The following is an 18,796-nucleotide window of genomic DNA, read 5'->3' as shown; positions in this document are numbered from 1 at the left end:
CTCCAGCCCAATTTTGTGGAGCATGGAGGGAGTAGAGTGGGGAAGCCCCCATTTTGCCAGCGGAAGTCCTTGCTCTGCCCTCTGCTGACAGGATTTGTTAATTGAACCCCACCCATAGTGTTTTTGAGGGCTTATGAGAAGGGAGGTGAGAAAGAAGAAAAAGACATTTGTTTATTTTTGCATCTTGCCCTCCTGAAACCTCCCCACAAACTAGAATTTTTTTTTCCCTTTTAAGCAGAGCAAATAGAAGCTTTCATGCGTACAGCTGCACTTCCCTGTAGAGATTTGTGCTGACACCAGGAGGAGTAACTTCTTAGAGCATAAAATGGGGGAAAGGGCTGTTTGGCATAACCTCACTGCTCTCTTGTGCATTGACACAGAAGTAGACGGTCTGCACAGAGGTATTGTTGTGGGTTTTTACTAAGGCCACATTCACACCACACATTCAAAGCACTTTCAGCAATCATGGTTTCCCCCAAAGAATTCTGGGAGCTGTCATTTCCAAGGGTGCTGAGAATTGTTAGGAGACCCCCCCATTCACCTCACTGTAGCTCTCAGAGTGGGTTAACACTCAATCCCTCCTCAAAAGTTAACTGGGAATTGCAGCTGTTTGAGGGGAATTGGTGTTTCCTAACATGTGGGTGGCGCTGTGGTCTAAACCACTGAGCCTCTTGGGCTTGCTGATCAGAAGGTTGGCGGTTCGAATCCCCACAACAGGGTGAGCTCCGGTTGCTCAGTCCCAGCTCCTGCCAGCCTAGCAGTTCGAAAGCACGCCAGACAAGTGCAAGTAGATAAATAGGTACCGCTCCGGCAGGAAGGTAAACGGCGTTTCCCTGCGCTGCTCTGGTTTCGGTGTTCCTTTGCGCCAGAAGCAGCTTAGTCATGCTGGCCACATGACCCAGAAAAAGTGTCTGCGGACAAACGCCGGCTCCCTCGGCCTGTAAAGTGAGATGAGCGCTGCAACCGCAGGGTCGTCTGCGACTGGACTTACCTGTCAGGGGTCCTTTACTTTTTTTTTAAACAACTAATCTAATTAGGGAATTTCTGATTTGGGGGTGTGGCAGATTAACTCTCTATTCTACCTCACCTGGAGTTGTGACCACTAAGTGCTTCTTCTTGGAGGTAAAGGATGTCCCTTAAAGGTAAAGGTAAAGGTACCTATGCCCATACGGGCCAGTCGTGTCCGACTCTAGGGTAGCGCGCTCATCTCACTTAAGAGGCCGGGAGCCAGAGCTGTCCGAAGACACTTCCGGGTCACGTGGCCAGCGTGACGAAGCTGCAGCTGGCGAGCCAGCACCAGCGCAGCACACGGAAACGCCGTTTACCTTCCCGCTATAAAGCGGTACCTATTTATCTACTTGCACTTAGGGGTGCTTTCAAACTGCTAGGTGGGCAGGAGCTGGGACCGAACGACGGGAGCTCACCCCGCCACGGGGATTCGAACCGCCGACCTTACGATCGGCAAGTCCTAGGCACTGACGTTTTACCCACAGCGCCACCCGCGTCCCTTACTTATATGTTTATGGTTGGGGAGCCAGAATTAGGTTCACGATCCATAATTAGTTTAAAGTCAGGCTATTTAGCAAATCACTTTTCTGGTTTTAGGGTTGTTTTTCTAATGAAAGTAAAGACTGAATAATGGCACAAAAAATTGCCTGTAGTTTCCCTGCTATACTTTTGTCACTCTTATTTTTGTTCCTCTTCCTTCAAACCCAGAGTAAAGGATACGGGTGGGGTTTCTATAGCAATGCACCCGAGATTCCTTGCATGCACAAAGAACTGGGGAAGTGTCTAAATTCTTAATATTTTTTTCTTAAAATATTAATATTCCTTTTTGCCACATTTCCATTTTCAGTGTCCCAGCGATTTATTTACTATCAACTCCCCCTGCTTCCTTTTTTGCATTAAGGACAAACAGCAAACTTCTTTCATCTTCCCTCTCTCTGATTTATGATAAATTTAGTTTCCTTCAGCCTGGCATTTGCTCCAGCAGGCAGTCTTCCTTCAAGTACCACCCTGATTGATGTTGTAATCTTTGATATCTTCCATTAGCCTCCAGGATCACTAAGTTCAAGGCCCTCTTGGAACCTAAGGAGCCCTGCCGAGGAACTGAAGGCCTTTAGAGTCCTTGGGGTGATTGACAAGGTAATTCTTCAGTGTCTCTTCAAGAGTTCAGTCATAAATCGACTGCATGCTGACATTCTGTCTTTGAAGCTGCGGATCTTAAGGATATGAAACAAAGAGGGAAAATGACTCAAATGCATCTGCACTTTAAAATAACAAAAGTAGAAGGGGGGAGGGAAAGGCTTTTATCTAAGCAATTCATGTAAGGTCATGCAAAATATATTTGAGCTAAAGAATATGGTGCCAGTCTGCAAAAAGGGCCCAGTGAAATTTTTATATTTTAAAAAAACGCTATGCCCCGGCTACTATGCTGTAGCTAAAAACATGCCAAATAAGGTGCCAGGTTGTTTCCAGGAATGGCAACTTTGAAAGAAAGTAAGATGGAAAATTGTGCATCCTGTCCCCCCAAAAGATGACGTCCCCCATTTTACTCAAAGGTAAGTGTAAATGCTGCAAATGCTGACAAACAGGTTCTCAAGGCATGAATGTTTCGTTTTCTTTCAACCTTGGGTGCAACTTGAAAGAAGGCCCAGAAGTAACTTCAAAACAGGAGTTCCTCTAGGATGGGTCATCTCTCCCCACTTGCTATGCTCCAGTTTTGCCTCCCTCCCCCCGCCCCCCGTATTGGAGCTGGGCAAACATTTTGTGGCTGCGTACATAGCATACATACAAAGTACATGTGTGAATGGGATGCTGGACTAGATGGGCTACATATCCTGATCCGACACGGCTTTTCTTAATTTCTAGGAAAGACAGCAGTTTTGGTCTTTCAGTATTAGGTGAGACGGAAACATGGAAAAATATATATACGTCCAGTGGACGGTGTGAGAGTCTGGGGAGTTGGAGGTTTGCGAGTGTGTGTGTGTGGCGTAGGGCAACAGAGAAGAATAAAAGTGAATTTTAAAAAGGTGTTTCTCCTTGTTCTTTTCAATCCCCCCAAGTTAAAAACTATGGGGGAGAAAATGATGGTTCCCTACCTCCTTGTTTTTAGTATATGTGGGATAAAATACCTCCAGATTCCATCCAGGGTAATTTCGTTTTGTCTTGAGTAAACATTTATGAACAAGATGTGGCTCTTGTAAGCCTAATTGAGAGACCAAAGAGATGCTGCGATTAAAGTGACTGCCCTGGTTAAGTATAGCCAATTAGGGATCCAAGTCAAACTTGGGTGACATGCTAATGAAATGGGCTGTTTAACTTTTAAAGGCGCACTTCTTCATTCAGCATTTAATCTGCCAGCCTTTTGATGGTTCCTTGTAGTCACTCAGATGAGGTTTATTTCTTTCATTTATTTGAAAATTTTAAATCTGCCCTTTCATAGTGTGCATTTGATCTGTACTCTAACTTCTGAGTTTAGCACCTCAGTTGCAAGGTGGAAATGCCTGGTTCATATGCCAGTTCAGTCACATACTCTCACAGGATAGTGTTGCCAGGGACAGAGGATGTGTGACCTGCAGGGTGTCTTTGTGTGCATGTGTTTATGTGTGTTTGTGTGACGGAGAGAGAGAGAGAAATGAGTGTGGCTGTATGCTTTCCCACAGCAAGTATTGGCTCCTCCTACTCTTGCTGTGTTGCTGGCAACTATTTTCCAAGGGAATGTGGCTCTTCATGGTGAGCGGGGAAGTTCTCTATCTTTGACTTAGGTAAACAATCCTCTCTTTTTCTTAGGCTAAGCATACTTACATGGTTATTTGAATTATTGAGATAGTGAATAAGAAGCATGAGACCTGCTATAGAAATAACACACACACACACACACACACTGCAAATTCAGAGTCTTCATATATTATATATAAGTCAAGATTCTTGACTTGCATAACATTTTACTTTGAGTGGCGGTTACAGATGCCCAACCCTTTCATATCCAAAATATTGAAAATGCCAGATTCCCAAAGCATATGAACTAGGCCAGGCATAGGCAAATTTGGCCCTCCAGATGTTTTGGGACTACAACTCCCATCACCCCTAGCTAACAGGACCTAGTGGTTAGGGATGATGGGAATTGTAGTCCCAAAACATCTGGAGGGCCGAGTTTGCCTATGCCTGAACTAGGCTCATGCACTAGAATTCTTCTGGCAGGTGAGACTGTCTTCTGTTTGCTATAAATGGAGATGGCTGATGAGGGGAGGGAGTTAGATATGTTAGGCTGAGAAGGAGGGAGGGAGCAGGTTTCTTTCTGTACAGCCCTCCCAGCCAAAGTCCCAACACTCTGGATGCTGGAGCCATTTGCACCCATTGCCAGATCAGGACTTTGCAAGTGGCTCAAATTTCTTCTTATTAGTATTAATTAATTAAATTTCTATACCACCCTTCATCCGAGGATCACAGGGCAGTTTGCAATATAAAAACACAAAAATACACAACACAGTAACAAGCAAAAACAATATTCCTCACAAAACTGAACTGAATAACCGTTGTCTCTGAACACAATAACCGTTGTCTCTCATATTCCCTTCTACCTCTGATGTTCCTCTACGTCATATTTCATGCTGTTAGCCTATTCAGGCAGGGACTACCAATGTTTCTTCTTGCTACCCTGTAAGGGACCTTGTGCACTGATAATCATGTTCTTATTGCACTGTGTCCATGTTCAGAAATATGATCGCTGTTGGGAAGGAGCGGGCAGCCCACTGCTTGTTGGTTAGAAATAAAGACCAGAAATAAAGACACAAGAAATAAATACAAATACCTGATGGATGTCAGTGCGGTAAAACGTGTGGCCTTGGGAATAACTAGTAACATCTCCCTTTCTGCTGCGATGTATGATGCATTAAGCTTGCAACGCTAGGAGACCTCTCAGTAATGTCTTGCTGCCTCGACTGCAGACCTCTTTGGTCAGACCGCTTAGATTTGAGTCAATTTAGTTCCATTTCCTCCAGTGTCACTAGGTCAGGCTTGTAAGTCAACGTCTTTTTCATTCACATCTGCTTACATCTGCTTATAAGGGTCTGATCTGGTCTGGTGTTCCTTTCTTTGCGTATTTATTAAAGAGCCTAGACAGCAAGAGCAATTTGACCAAGCCGATGATAGCTTTCAGCTGTGTATACTGTATAAATCTGTAAGACGGTGTGATGGTCCAGGAACGACTTAACCTCCTAATCCTTCACCAGGAGGGATGGAGCAGATAGCTGCAAGTCTTGGGGTGCATCCATGTGTGGGATTCATCCACTGCTGGTGCACAAGCCAGAACTATTTGCATAGGAGCAGGATGGAGCTTGAGCACTTCAGCGGCGGAGACCTATGAGATGCTGGCAGTCTGTTAGCGGAAGGCAACAGTCACTGCCTTCTAGGCCAGCCTTGCAAATAAGGGGAAAACAGAACCCAAGATCAGCAAATACAGAGCTTGCCAGATGTGCTCAGCCTCTCTTTTGCTCTCACTTGCTGGCAAGCAGAAATCAAGAGGAAGAAAGGGCAGCCAGCAAATGAGGATTTTTTTGCCGCCTGAAGGAGGTTTTTGCAGGTGGTCTAGGGCCAGGAATAGCCAACTTGGCAGACCAGAGGCTGAACCAGTTTCTATTTAGCTCCTTGTGGTCTTACTTTTCTTTAATCAATGCATGGCGAAAAAAAGGAGAAGATGACAAAAGGGAATTGCAAGGAAAGGAAGGGGTTTCCCCCGCATTTGTAAGATAGGCGCTTCAATCTCCATTTTAATATTAAATCTCTCTTTGGATTTGCAATTCAATATCCTGGCAGTCCTGTCTGCGAGGAGGCCAGTTTGTGTGATGAAAATACACCCTTCTCCATCCTGCATCAGGGGAAAAGTTTCCAGAGATAGAAAAGTTGGTTGCTTTAGGTGTAGGCCGTGCAGCAAACATTACAAGTCTCGTGGTGTTGCCCAAAGAATCCTGGGAGTTATAACTTGGCAAAGATGCTGTTCATTCTCTGAGTTCTTAGCAAGAGCAAATTCCTGTATGGTGCCTGTATGCCCCTTTCCCCTGGACCTAGCAGCAGCTTCATTGTATGTGGAGCAAATAGATCGGGGTGGTGGTGGCATGGGGGAAAGGGGGCAAATGCTTCCCCTGCAGCACTGCTTCTCCCTATCAGATCAAACTAGTAGCTCATGTATCTGCTTTGAAGTAAAGAAGGCGACGCAGGGGAAATCCAGTCACAGGTTTCTCTGTGGCATTCGCCCTCCCAGGTGACATCATACTGGCTCATAAGGAAAGGGTTAAATGAGTGTGAAGTGATTGGCTAGTGAGGAGTTAAGAGTTAGAGTTAGTGTTGTTAAGGAGTTAGTCGGGTGTTAGAGAAGAGAGAGGGAGAATAAGTCTGTGGGTTGGGATAGTTTGATGTGTGTGAGAGAGAGAATCTGTTATGAGGAGTCAGATAGACAGTTGGGATAATTAGTTAGAAGTTATTAGGAAGGTATAGGCCGGTAAGAACCTAAGATTAAGAGACTGACAAGAAAAACCATCTGAAACCATAAACTTGTTAAGGCTTAATTTGGTTTAATGTTAACAACTGCCTGGACTCCGTGTGTACCCGAGAGAAATGGGTTGGTGGCAGCGGGGAAGCAATCACAGTGGTGCCACAGGGATCAATAGACCGTCAAACGTCCGGGCACCCTGTGTGATCACCACATTCTCACATAAAACATGTACTCTGACCCTCAGTTTCATAAAGCGTAGAACTGTAGAGTTGGAAGGGACCACAAGGTTCATCGTAAGTCCAACCCCTGCGATGCAGGAATCTTTTGCCCAACATTGGACTTGAACTCATGAGCCTGAAATTTAAGAGTCTCATGTTTTACCAACAGAGATACGTTTGTGAAATTTCTTTCTTTTATACTCCCTGGGTCCCCATTTAGGATTCTGTTTTATACCAGCCAATGGAAAGTATTGAGGTGCAGACCTAGGACGTTGCCTTACACCGAGTTGGACCATTGGTCCATCCAACTCAGTACGGCCTACACTGACGGGCAGCAGCTCACTGGGTTTTCAGCCCAAACTGGAGACGCCAGGGATTGAACCTGGGACCTTCTGCATGCAAGGCAGATGCTCTACCACCAAGCTACGCCTCTTCCCATAAAGCACTGAATGTGCTTTGCAAACAGAATTAAGCAGAATTAAGTCCCTGTGAGGTGTTTTACTACCCCCAGATACGCAAATTGTCCCTCCAAATCCATCTATGCAAGTTTCTGTTGAAGGAAAAACCGACTGGAGACAGGCGCATTTTATTCCTGGCTCGTAGTTCATCTAGTTGTGTCCCTTGTGACCTTGGCAGGGAGTTGAATAAGGTGACTTCGCGATTCGCCATATTCCCTTTTTCTGGTGGCTTGCCTGTTGCCCGCCTCTGGGCTTTCGGCTCCCCTCCCTTTCCGCTGACTTCTGCAGCATTCCTTCTGTCTCTTATCTTGGCGCTTTGATGCATATGTTCTGAAGGTGGCCACCGTGACTTGGGGTGGCAGCAGATGGTAAACCTTCAGGCTGCCACCAGCTAGGCTGGTGTTAAGTTGGAAACTTTGCTTTTGATGAAGAGTCAGCAGTGCATATGAAAGAGCTCTTGCTGCAGAAGTATCTTTTAATTAAAAAAAATTAGCATACCGAAACAGTTGCTAATTTCTGTGTGTTTAAAGGTTTTTTATTTTTTAAAAATCAACTCTTTTCTTTAGGCTAAATTGTGGTTATTTTCCAGCTTAAAAACAAATAAACAACCCTCCAGTTTTTGTTTTCTAAAAATGCATTTATTTATTTTCACAAAACTTGTCTTCCCTTCTCCTTTTTTTTTGGTAAACAAAACTATTCGATCCCAATTATCTTATTTTATGGTAACAGGGTGAAACGGGGAGTAATTTAGATTTTCCAGCCTAAGTCTTCATGTGGAGCCAAGGCTGCAATGCTGTGCAGTCCTGGGACTGAACCCCATTTATTTCAGTGGAAATGTTTTTAAAGCATTCATATGGGCTGCAGGTTCCTTGATTGCCAGTTAAGTACCGTAATTTTCCATCTGTAAGATGCCCCCATGTATAAGATCCCTCTATTTTCGGGGACTCAGTTTTAAGAAAATGAGGGGAGATGGCCCAAAGCTGTTGAGCTTCTCTCCCCATGCAGCTGCGGGCAGGAAACACTCCCTAGATTGTTTCCCGCGCGCAGCAGCATCGAGGGAAGTTGCGCTCCCATCAGTCCCATTGGCTGGTGGCGCACAGCTCCCTCCCCACTACCCGTCTATTGGATGACCCCAGTTTTTGACACATTTTTTTTTAAGTCAAAAAAACCTTGTCTAATACACGGAAAAAAATATGGTACACCTTTGCACAGTTACAAAGTTACAATCACAGTATTTGTGTCAATCCTCAACTTTGGGGACGTAAAAATAAAATGGGATTATTTCTTTCTTTCTTGTTTTGCAGCCCTGCCCTCTTCCGAAATTACCGTGTTACTGTCTTAGATATAGTTAATGTTCCCTTGCTGCTCCACTTACAATAATTTGTCCTAATTTTACATGCAATTTTTAGAGCTTTATACTGCTGACTTGGAGACTGAAACTACTGTCAAAGCACAAAGAGGCCTTTGAAGGCATTGACTTGGTTTTTCCTCTTACTGTTTCAATGTGATCTGCATATTTGTCTTTAAAGCATTAGTAAAGGTTTTGTAGTCAGCTGGGGTTTTTTTTAATAAAAAAAAACTCACTAAGTTGTCGGAGAGGCAGTTGTGCAGTTTGGTCATTTTAGGCTTAGTTCTTAATGGTCTTTATGGGGGACAGCCACCCCATCCCCACCCCCACACACCCTGTTTAGATGGTAAAGTGGATCAAATTGTTCGCTTCTAAATGCAGAACGCCAGCTCTGCTGTGTTTTCTGGCCCTTCTGCCCTGCATAGCTGTGTGGGATCCTGGAGTCCTGTCCCAAAGTCCCACTGTGATGGGCGCCATTATGGAGAGGTGCCATTTTGGCTGCAGAGCAGTTGAAAGCAAACCAGAGAGAACCAGAGGCCCCTGTCCAAATACAGTCGCTTTGGGGATCATAGCCTAGTCTTTTCTTTCTGCTTTGCTCATCTAGACTAGAGCAAAGGGACTATAAGAAGGTGCCTTATACAGTCGTACCTCGGAAGTGGAGTGGAATCCGTTCCGGAAGTCCGTTCGACTTCCGAAACGTTCAGAAACCAAGGCGCGGCTTTTGATTGGCTGAAGGAAGCTCCTGCAGCCAATTGGAAGCTGCAGAACCCACATCGAACGTTCGGGTTCCAAAGAAAGTTTGCAAACTGGAAGACTCACTTCCAGGGTTGCAGCGTTTGGGAGCCAAAACGTTCAGCTTGCAAGGCGTTTGACTCCCAAGATACGACTGTACTGAGTTAGACCATGGGTCCATCTAGCTCAGTATTGTCTACACTGACTGGCAGAATCTCTCCAGAGTTTCAGGGAAGGATTTATTCAAGCTCTACCTGGAGATGCTGCAGATTAAACCTAGAACCTTCTTTATGCAAAACAGATTCTTTACCACTAAGCTATGGCAAGGAAGGTTGGCATCCTTGGTGGCAGAACTTGCTAGCAGACTCCTTTGAGGGCTGACAGTGGGGTTGAGATGCTACTTCACTCCGTCCTAGTACAAGTAGTAGCTAATCAGGGGTTTAAAGTATGAGGTGATTGTGTTGGTTTAGAGTTCAGAAAGCTTTTTTTTTTTTTTTTTAATCAGGGCTCGTTTTCAGGTGTCACGTTCACTGAAGCAAGATGAGCTGCGCGCTCCACAGTTAAGTTTGACTGGACTTAACCATCCAGGGGTCCTTTACCTTTTTTACCTTTACAGGTACAGCTAGGCAACTTAACACACTGATGGAGTCTCTTAACTCAATAAAAACTGCATGGGCATTTAATTTTTTAAAAAAACTTTTTTAGCTGAGAGCCGTATCACCAAATCTGGGGAAGTACAAAATCAGAAGGATAATTATATTCTGATCTTCGCAATTCATCCAGCAGGGCATGCCAGTTCACATCGGAATTCACAGAAATCATATTCCTCAAGCCTCCCTGTTCAAAACATCTTAATTTTGCCAGGTGAAGATTTAGATGGCAAACCTAAAGACATAAAAACAAGAGAAAGCCCTATTAAACACAAGTGACTGACTTCTGGGTAAACCTGCCTAGAATTTCACTGATGGGCAACAGTTGAGATAATGGTGGCTTCTTGGGCATGTGGCCATTTGGCAAGTCATGAATGCTGACAAAATGGTGGTTCACCACCCATGGAAACCTATGAAATCTGACGTGAGCCAGGAGGTGGTATGCTGTGATCTTACCACATGTATTAGTGATACATATATCAGAGCCTTCATAAAAATAGATGATAGTTCTGTGGCTATACCAATGCATCTGCTTCTACGCTATTTACTAAAAAAGGAAAGAGATGCGGGTGGCACTGTGGTTTAAACCACTGAGCCTCTTGGGCTTGCTGATCAGAAGGTTGGCAGTTCGAATTCATGTGACAGAGCGAGCTCCCGTTGCTCTGTCCCAGCTCCTACCAACCTAGCAGTTCAAAAGCATATCAGTGAAAGTAGAAAAATAGGTACCACTGTGGCAGAATGGTAAAGGACGTTTCCGTGCACTCTGGTTTTCGTCACGATGTTCTCATGTGCCAGAAGTGGTTTAATCATGCTGGCTACATGACCCGGAAAGCTGTCTGCAGACAAATGCCGGCTCCCTTTGCCTGAAGCGAGATGAGCGCCGCACCCCATGGACACCTTTGACTGGACTTAACCATCCAAGGGTCATTTACCTTTACTTTAAAAAAAAGGCTGCTAAAAGGAACAGTTCTCCGTTAAAACAAAATGGAAGTGTGTATTGTTAGGGTTGGCTTTCCTCTTTTTAGCTCCGCTGGTGAGTTTTGAGCTTAGAATTTTCACAATTGCAAGTAAATTGGTGCCTGCTTCCATCAAGGCCTGACGTGAACAATAGGAGGAGACGGAAGATTGGTGAGCAGTGCTTGACAAAGTGGTTGGCCATTGTTTCCAGCTTTGAGTTGGCAAAGCTCAACAAAAATGGCGCTTCTGCAGTTGACAAGAATAGGATATGGGTGAGCTGTGCTCAAGGTCATTTGTGGAGCAAGAGTTGGACTATGCACCTGATGGCTGCATGTGGCTTGTGATCAACATGTGACCTACTCCTGCTTAGACAATTAAGAGCCACCCCACATACTAGTTGGGAGGTACAGGAGGAATTAAATGGAGCATTCTTTTAATGGTATTTGTCCCAATAATGATATTCTATCAAAGGTAATTATTTCATGACGGCTTGGTTACAGCAGTTGTTTTATCCTGAAATGAAAGTCTGTGTTGGGCGCTTTTGATTGGGAAGACGATCATATCAAATTAGTCCAAATTAGATTTTTGTCTTTATAAAGGTGAGCAAAGCCATGAGCAGTGTTATTAAATTGGTATGTTCTAGCCTACAAATGATCCAGCCCTCTTGTGGGTTAAAGAAGCTATTATTCTGTCCTTTATGCTGACGGCTTCACTACCGATTAGCCTTGTGTTGGTATCCCCCCCCCCCCCAATAAATGCTTGGCTCCTTATGATCTTTGTGTATGCAATGATAATATTAATACAGAGTCGTAGGCCCATTCATTAAGAAATGACTCTAAAATGAGGTTGCTTCATTTAAAATTGGAGAGCTGCAGATGTTGTGTGCAGACGTTTCTTTTTCGGAATTAGCCGTATGGCTTATAATTTCCAAGTGGCTAAAGCTCTTGTTAGCAAGAGTGCTGGGGTGTTAAGAATGGCCCTATAAATAACTTTAAGAAGGGAAGTTGAAGGTGCTTCTTTTTAAAGACTATTGTTAACTAAACATTATTGCCAAGCAGATGGAAAGCATTCACCAGCCTGATGTTTTTACTCTAATTATATTATCTCCAGTCCTGTACGGCTCAGTTGAAGAGGTGTATCCAGGGGCCAATTTATAATCATTTAACCAACACCTGTTTGGGAAAAATTGACAGTCAAAGGGCACATTTAAAAAAAAATCACATATGTTCTTGTATTTACTGCCTCAATGTGAATGTTAGCTAGCTGAAAACAAACTTGGTTGAAAAGACAAAGTCCCTGGGAAAATTGATGTATCACTTTCTAAGCATTTTTATCTATTTTAATTTGGCGTGTCTTTTCCACCCTTGCCTTGTGGCTAAACAGGGAGACCACAGCTCAATTTTCCTGCTATGATTTATCCTATCAGTTCCTAGTCTGCTTTTAAATAGCCCTGATTTGCAATCTTATAAAATCTTGATGGGAAACTCACCAACCTAGGGACGTAGAATCAGCACTTGTGTTTATGCGTATGCTAGAAGTGAATTCATTTATCTGAGTGCTGTTCTTCATGTAGCCAAAATGGCACTATGCACCTGCAAGGGAAAGTATCATCCCGCTTGGGAACGAACCCTAGGGTTTTCCAAAGTACAAATAATATTTCCAGGGAGTGGGGAGACTGCGGGGAGGGAGAACACCTCAAAAACATCATGGCAAGGACTGAGCCTGTTCAATGGGCAAAGAGTGATGACTGTCTGTTGGCAGAGGCGGGGGCCGTGGAAAATGGGTGGAAGAGGGAATAGAGTGACTATTCTGGGCACGAACATGAATATGCCACACCATTTTGTTACTGATCTCCATGAAGCTAGAATTATTACCTAGCGTTTTGGAACTTTTATTGAATGTTGTTTTTATTGCATGTTGTTAGAAGTCTTCATTGTATTAACTGGGATAAATAATAGAATCAATTTACAATACACAAATAAACAAACTATATACTAGGGTTGCCATATTTCAGAAAGTGAAAATCCAGATGCAGAAGTTGTTGAGCTTTTCCCCCCTCAAAAAAATAAAATAAAATGTAAGTTTTTACCTATATTTTTTAGGAAAATCGCCAAAAAATCATCATTGCCAATAAGGGCTGCCATATGCCCGGGTTTTCCTGGATATTTTAGCCGCTTCCCGATAATTCCAGCCAGACACAATTTTCAGCGGATGAATCCCAGCTATGACTGGGAAATTCTGGACGTATGGCAGCCCTACTATATATGAGATCTTTAAGTGTCCACAATACGCATATGGATCATGCTCTGAATGAGTTCTGCAGCAGAAGCTCTTTAGCTTTGGGGGAAATCTTGGTATGAGGATCAAACAAGATTCTGGAAGTTCTGACCACTTGCAGGTTTCTGCGTTCAGAGTATCTGGATAAGTGCCACTGGATAAGGACCGAAGCTAACCATGGGCTTCCCTATAGCAAGTGTACACTTTGGATATTCAGTAAATACAAGCCCAGATTAGGTGTCATCACCCAACCATTTATGACTATGAGATAAACCAGGACATTAGTGTTAACAAAGGTAATGCTAACACATTGGGCGAGGGTGGTGTAGCTGTGGCTGTGTTCATCATATTTGAGAAGAAAGTGAACTTCTCTCGATTTTGTTTTAAGCTGTTGCAATCATATTCTGCAAAGGGTCTGATTTGCACAACAGATAAGACTCCTATTAAAAGTTGCTTCTTCCTCTGTAGCTCATACATTGTTCTCCTGCTGTGGTAAACTGGTTCTCTGTAATGCCCCTCTCAAAACAAAGCAGCAAAGTCAGTGGTCCCTGGGTGGGAGCATACACATTATTAAAATAGTAGATAGCAAACACTCTAAAATCAAGTGGTAGTTTGGGAGTTGTGTACTGGTGTGTAAAAGCTGATACACCCCACTATCACGTTGCATTCTTGAATGACCCACTGTCTTGTTAAGCCTTTGCAGCATTACTGTTTTTCTAAAAATGCAATGAGTTGTTGCCTATATTCGAGGGTTTTTGTAGAGTTCCTTTGCGGCGGTCTTGTACTCTCTGATATGCAGAGACGAAGCCATAAGAGCTGTTCCGTGAAATCTCATACAAATTGCCTGCATTTTTGTAATTGCTGGTTTCATTTAGGTTTTGCTGGTAATGGATAGTAGGACACAGCAGACATTTATACTGAAGGTAAGTCATTATTTTTTCCTATATCACTTGGTGCGCTGATGTTTGCCTCCTCGCCTGCCCACAGATTCAGTCAACAAAATCAAGACCCCAAAGTGCCATAGGCACTAATTGATAAAGCCTTGAACAACTTAGGTCCAGGGTACCTTAGGGGCCCACCTGAACCCTTATATCCCAGCTTGATCACTGAGAGCATCTGTCAGAGTATTGCTGGTTATCCCCTGAGTTGGTGAGGCTCATGTGGCATCAACACATAATAGAGCCTCTTGCTTGTCTGCATGGAGGATAGAGAGGTATGTGTGTAGAAACAAGCCTTAAGGACCACCTCTCTCCATATGAACCTGCCCAGACCCTGAGATCACCTTCTGAGGGCCTTCTTCGCCTGCCTCCTCCAGGAGAGCTCCGGAAGGTGGCACCCTGAGAACGGGCTTTTTCTGCAGTGGCTCCCTGTTTGTGGAATGCTCTCCCCAGGGAAGTTCGGCTGGCGTTTTCATTGTACCCCTCTAAGTGCCTGGCAAAAATGCTTCCCTTCAACCATGCCTTTGGCTGATTGAACATCCGATACTCCTTAAATGCGTTGTGGAAGTGGAGGAGTGTGTCTTTGTTCTTATTTTTATTATGTATTTTTTATTTTGTAGCTTTATGTTCTGCGTGGTCTGTGTCAGCTAAGGGTGGCAATGCAGCATCTCCTCCTGTCTCCTCTTAGCAAGTTTGTATAACAAAATGCACAATGTGAAGCCATCAAATGGATGCCTATGACCTTTGTGTAGCCTTTGCTAATCCGGTGCCCTCCAGATTTTTAGGACCACAACTCCAAAACATCTGGAGGGCACCAGGCTGGCAAAACCTGCTTTAGTTTCCTGAAACACATTTTATCTGTATGTATACCAGCAGCAAGGCTCCCCTCATCACGCTTTCCTTTGCCCGTGCCACCTTTTGAAGTAATAACCTCTTTGGGAAACAAACCGTGTCACGCCATCAAGCTGAGGGAAAGACAGAGTGGTGTGTGCTTGCTCCTAACCCATTAAAAGTGGGTCGGAGTGTGTGTGTGTGTAGGAGGGAAGGCTTGCCTATGAAACGTGGGTGGATGTAAAAATTTGCACCTTACTCTCCAACTTAAAGCACGGCACCCACCCACCCTCCAAAATAGATTTTTAAAAAAAGGTCACAGGGAAATAACAGAGTGTCATCCTGATGACTTGGTTTGCGAGAGATTCTAATGAAAACATTGACCCATGTAATTGATTTTAATGGGAGCTTTGTGCCATCTTCTGTTCTCTGGACCTGCGCCAGATGCCATCAGCAGGGCCTCGGGGGACCGAGGGCCATAGAGCAGCAGATGAGTGGCTTCTCTGAAGCCTGGAGTAACTCGGATAGATTAGTTTGGTTGATAAACACCGAGCACAGCATGCTGCAAAGGCAACTGAGGGTACAACTGACCTTTTTGTTCTCTGTCAGGGTCTAAGGAAAAGTAGCGAGTACAGCAGGAAGAGAAAGACCATCATCCCCCGCTGTGTGCCCAACATGGTGGCCCTGCACAAGTACATCATCTCGGAGGAGTCGGTCTTCCTTGTACTGCGCCATGCGGAAGGTGGGTCTGCTGCTTCAGATCTCTTGCAGGAGGGATCGGGGAGGGTAGGAGGAGGAGAACGATGCTGGCTTTTCAGTCAGCAGCATCCCGGAGTTAGAGGGCTGCCTTTCAAGCCAGAGGTTTCGGAGGCACGGCTGCAAAGCATATAAATGCCACATGCCTCTTTCCGAATCGCTTGCTATGTGCAATTCCCACTTTTTGCATTTTTGCGCTTGTCATGGAAGTTTTCCCCAACCCTCATGAAGCACCAAAACACAGGAGGGCAACAGCTCTCAGTTTAAGAGGACCCCAGTACCAGTTAAAAGTTTCGGGGAGGGTTGTGGGGAAGCCTTTTTCGCCACTGCTGGCACTAAACCTCAGCCAACCTGAGCATTTGTACTGCCATGCTAACTCATGGCTTGTTATAGTGTGTATGAATCTCCTATGCAAGTCGTGCACCTGGGATTTGTAATGTGTGTTTTTTTTTTATGTTTCTGGAGCAGTGTGGTGCACTTCCCATGTTTCGATCCATATTGAGCGGCAGCAAGTCCCTGTCCTGAGCCGGAAATTTTTATTGAGTTTGTGATATATATATATATATATATATATATATATATATATATATTACTTTGAGGCAGTTTCTTAATGACAGCAGAACCCTTTTTGGCTTTCCAATATGTTGCTCGTTGCTGCATTTCGAAAGTGGCAGTGCTCAAAACCCCCAGCCCAGCTGTGAGTGTGCAAGGCGATGGTGTGTGCAAGGTGGCTGCTTAATCAGCCTTCAAAATGAAATGTGTTGTGCAAAGCAGTGATGATATTCTCAGATAGGTTGTAGCCCAGCTACATCTGGGCAGCCACATGTTCCCTGCTCCTGCCATTAGACTATAAGGAGAGTGCTCCTGGCTCAGATCCAAAGTTCCATCTGGTCCAACATCCCATTTCCAACTGTAGCCATCCAGATACCTCTAGAAATCCCAAAAGCAGTCTCTGAAGGCAACACCTGACCTCTGCCCCCCGTGTCTGATTCTTAGCAGGTAGGCGACCTCTGAACATGGCTCTGTTTTAAAGCAGCCTGGTAAATAAACCCGCAGAACTCCCTAGCTGGCAAAAATAGCTAACTTCCTCAATACACAGTTGCTGCTGATGAAATGAAGGGCAAGCTGCCCCCCCCCAGCCCCCTCATTCCATGGACAGAAACTGACCATAGTCAGAGTTGAAACTTACTTCAGCAATGCTGATGGGGCAGCGTCCACCTCACCAGAGAACAGCAGAGAGCGGTAGACTCATAATCTGGTGAACCGGGTTCGCGTCTCCGCTCCTCCACATGCAGCTGCTGGGTGACCTAGGGCCAGTCACACTTCTCTGAAGTCTCTCAGCCCCACTCACCTCACAGAGTGTTTGTTGTGGGGGAGGAAGGGAAAGGAGAATGTTAGCCGCTTTGAGACTCCTTCGGGTAGTGATAAAGCGGGATATCAAATCCAAACTCTTTTCTTCTTCTCAGGGGGCACAGGGCAGGCAGTGTGGCACACATAGCTCTTGTCTCACTCTCGCACTCCCGGCACCTGACATTTGAGGCAGTCGCTTCACTCTGCCTAATGGTTAGGGACGGCCCTGCTTACCTGTTGAAAGCTTGCAGAGGCAGGACAAAGAACTCTGTTCGCCTGCTGCATTTCTGTGCTGGATGTTGGGGTTGAGGGTTTCCTTCTTTGGGCAACCCACTTGGTTTCCTTGCTGGATGCAGACAAGAGACAGAGCACTTTGCTTTCCCTTCACTAGCCTATGCTAGTTCCCTGAACTCGCCTGCATACAAGTCCATATTGCCCTTGCCTACCAGGCTAGTGCTTAAATTCATGGCTGTTCCTAACATGGGAGAAGTTAAACCCCTTGTAATCTTCGGCAAATGAGCCGGTTTCTGTTCTATGGTTAATATACCTATCATCCATACGGGAATAATTACTGCTGCTTTTAATTATTATTTATTTTTATTTTATTTTTTAAAGTAAGCTTTTTGTTGAGTTTCCACAGTCAACGCAGCAGCTGATCTGGTTTTCTAAAAGGAAAAATAGCCAATGGCATCACATAGGAGTTGAAAGCAGCACAGCAGAGTGGTGGCTTCCGTGTCTTTAGGAAATTTGCTGGTATGTTCAGGGAACAGGTGGCAAAGAATAATTACTTATTAACTCCCCCCGCCCACCTGAATAACACAGGGATTTAAATATTTCTTACATTTAATTAGCCCTTTTGTTTAGAATGAAATGGAGCCTTAAAAAAGTACATTGCTGCTAATATTGCTATACAGTGGTACCTCGGGTTAAGTACTTAATTTGTTCCGAAGGTCTGTTCTTAACCTGAAACTGTTCTTAAGCACCACTTTAGCTAATGGGGCCTCCTGTTGCCGCCGCTCCTCTGGAGCCTGATTTCTGTTCTTATCCTGAAGCAAAGTTCTTAACCTGAAGCACTATTTCTGGGTTAGTGGAGTCTGTAATCTGAAGTGTATGTAACCTGAAGCGTATGTAACCTGAGGTACCACTGTACGGCAATCCCTCAGTTTGCATGGGGTTACGTTCTGGGGATTGCCCCTAAAGCCAAAATCAAGACACATTGGGTACAATGGTAGGTGGGACTGCCAAAGTCTGTTTCTTCTTGCCCCCCCCTTTTTTCACTTTTACTTAATTCCAGAATATATCCATCCAGTCATGTTTTAGAAATCCTGAGCTGCATTCTGGAAACCAGACTCAAAGCAACAGAAAGCAGCAGTGCCAATGTTTTTCTTATAGTCGTATCCAGACATCATAGATCAATCTAGTAGAACCTTATCTCTTCTCTCTTCCTCCCTCCCCCCCCACTGTCTCTCCCGCAACTTGGTCACAATGTATTAAATGTCTTGTTAAAGATGAGGACATCCATAAAGTGTCTGTTAGCTATGTCACAAAGCACTTGGCTAGATGTAATGTGATGGAAAGCCAATCTGAGGCTTCACTACTACTTAGCGGTGTCAGTGCCAGAAATTGTTGAAACAGATGCTTGTTTATGCTTAAAAAGAGTTGACACTTCCCAACAGCCACTTAGACGCTGATATCCGTCAAAGCCCTCCCCACCCCTGGCCCCCCAGACTCCTTTAAAACAGTCTGGGGGGCAAGGGGTGCGAAGGGCTTTGACGGATATCGGAGTTT

General features: G+C 44.6%; 1 protein-coding gene and 1 long non-coding RNA gene across 4 annotated transcripts in view; one reads left to right on the top strand and one right to left on the bottom strand.

The window, feature by feature from the left end:
* RPS6KC1 (ribosomal protein S6 kinase C1) overlaps window positions 1–18,796 on the top strand; it is a 102,264-nt gene that overhangs the window by 58,360 nt on the left and 25,108 nt on the right. For all 3 annotated transcript variants that reach the window (XM_083733137.1, XM_083733138.1, XM_083733139.1), the window contains 3 exons: window positions 2,053–2,145; window positions 14,009–14,056; window positions 15,512–15,644. In XM_083733137.1, coding sequence (XP_083589263.1) covers window positions 2,053–2,145; window positions 14,009–14,056; window positions 15,512–15,644 — 274 coding nt within the window. The remainder of the gene's footprint in view (window positions 1–2,052; window positions 2,146–14,008; window positions 14,057–15,511; window positions 15,645–18,796) is intronic.
* On the bottom strand, window positions 1,843–5,585 carry LOC310842244. The gene is made up of 2 exons (XR_014563033.1): window positions 4,814–5,585; window positions 1,843–2,222 (listed from the first exon to the last, which is right to left on the bottom strand). It is a non-coding gene; the product is annotated as an uncharacterized lncRNA (long non-coding RNA).

This window comes from Podarcis gaigeae (assembly GCF_964106915.1).
Source record: "Podarcis gaigeae genome assembly, chromosome: 3".
In the NCBI taxonomy this organism is placed as follows: Eukaryota; Metazoa; Chordata; class Lepidosauria; order Squamata; family Lacertidae; genus Podarcis; species Podarcis gaigeae.
This window is presented reverse-complemented; position numbering and strand designations above follow the sequence as displayed.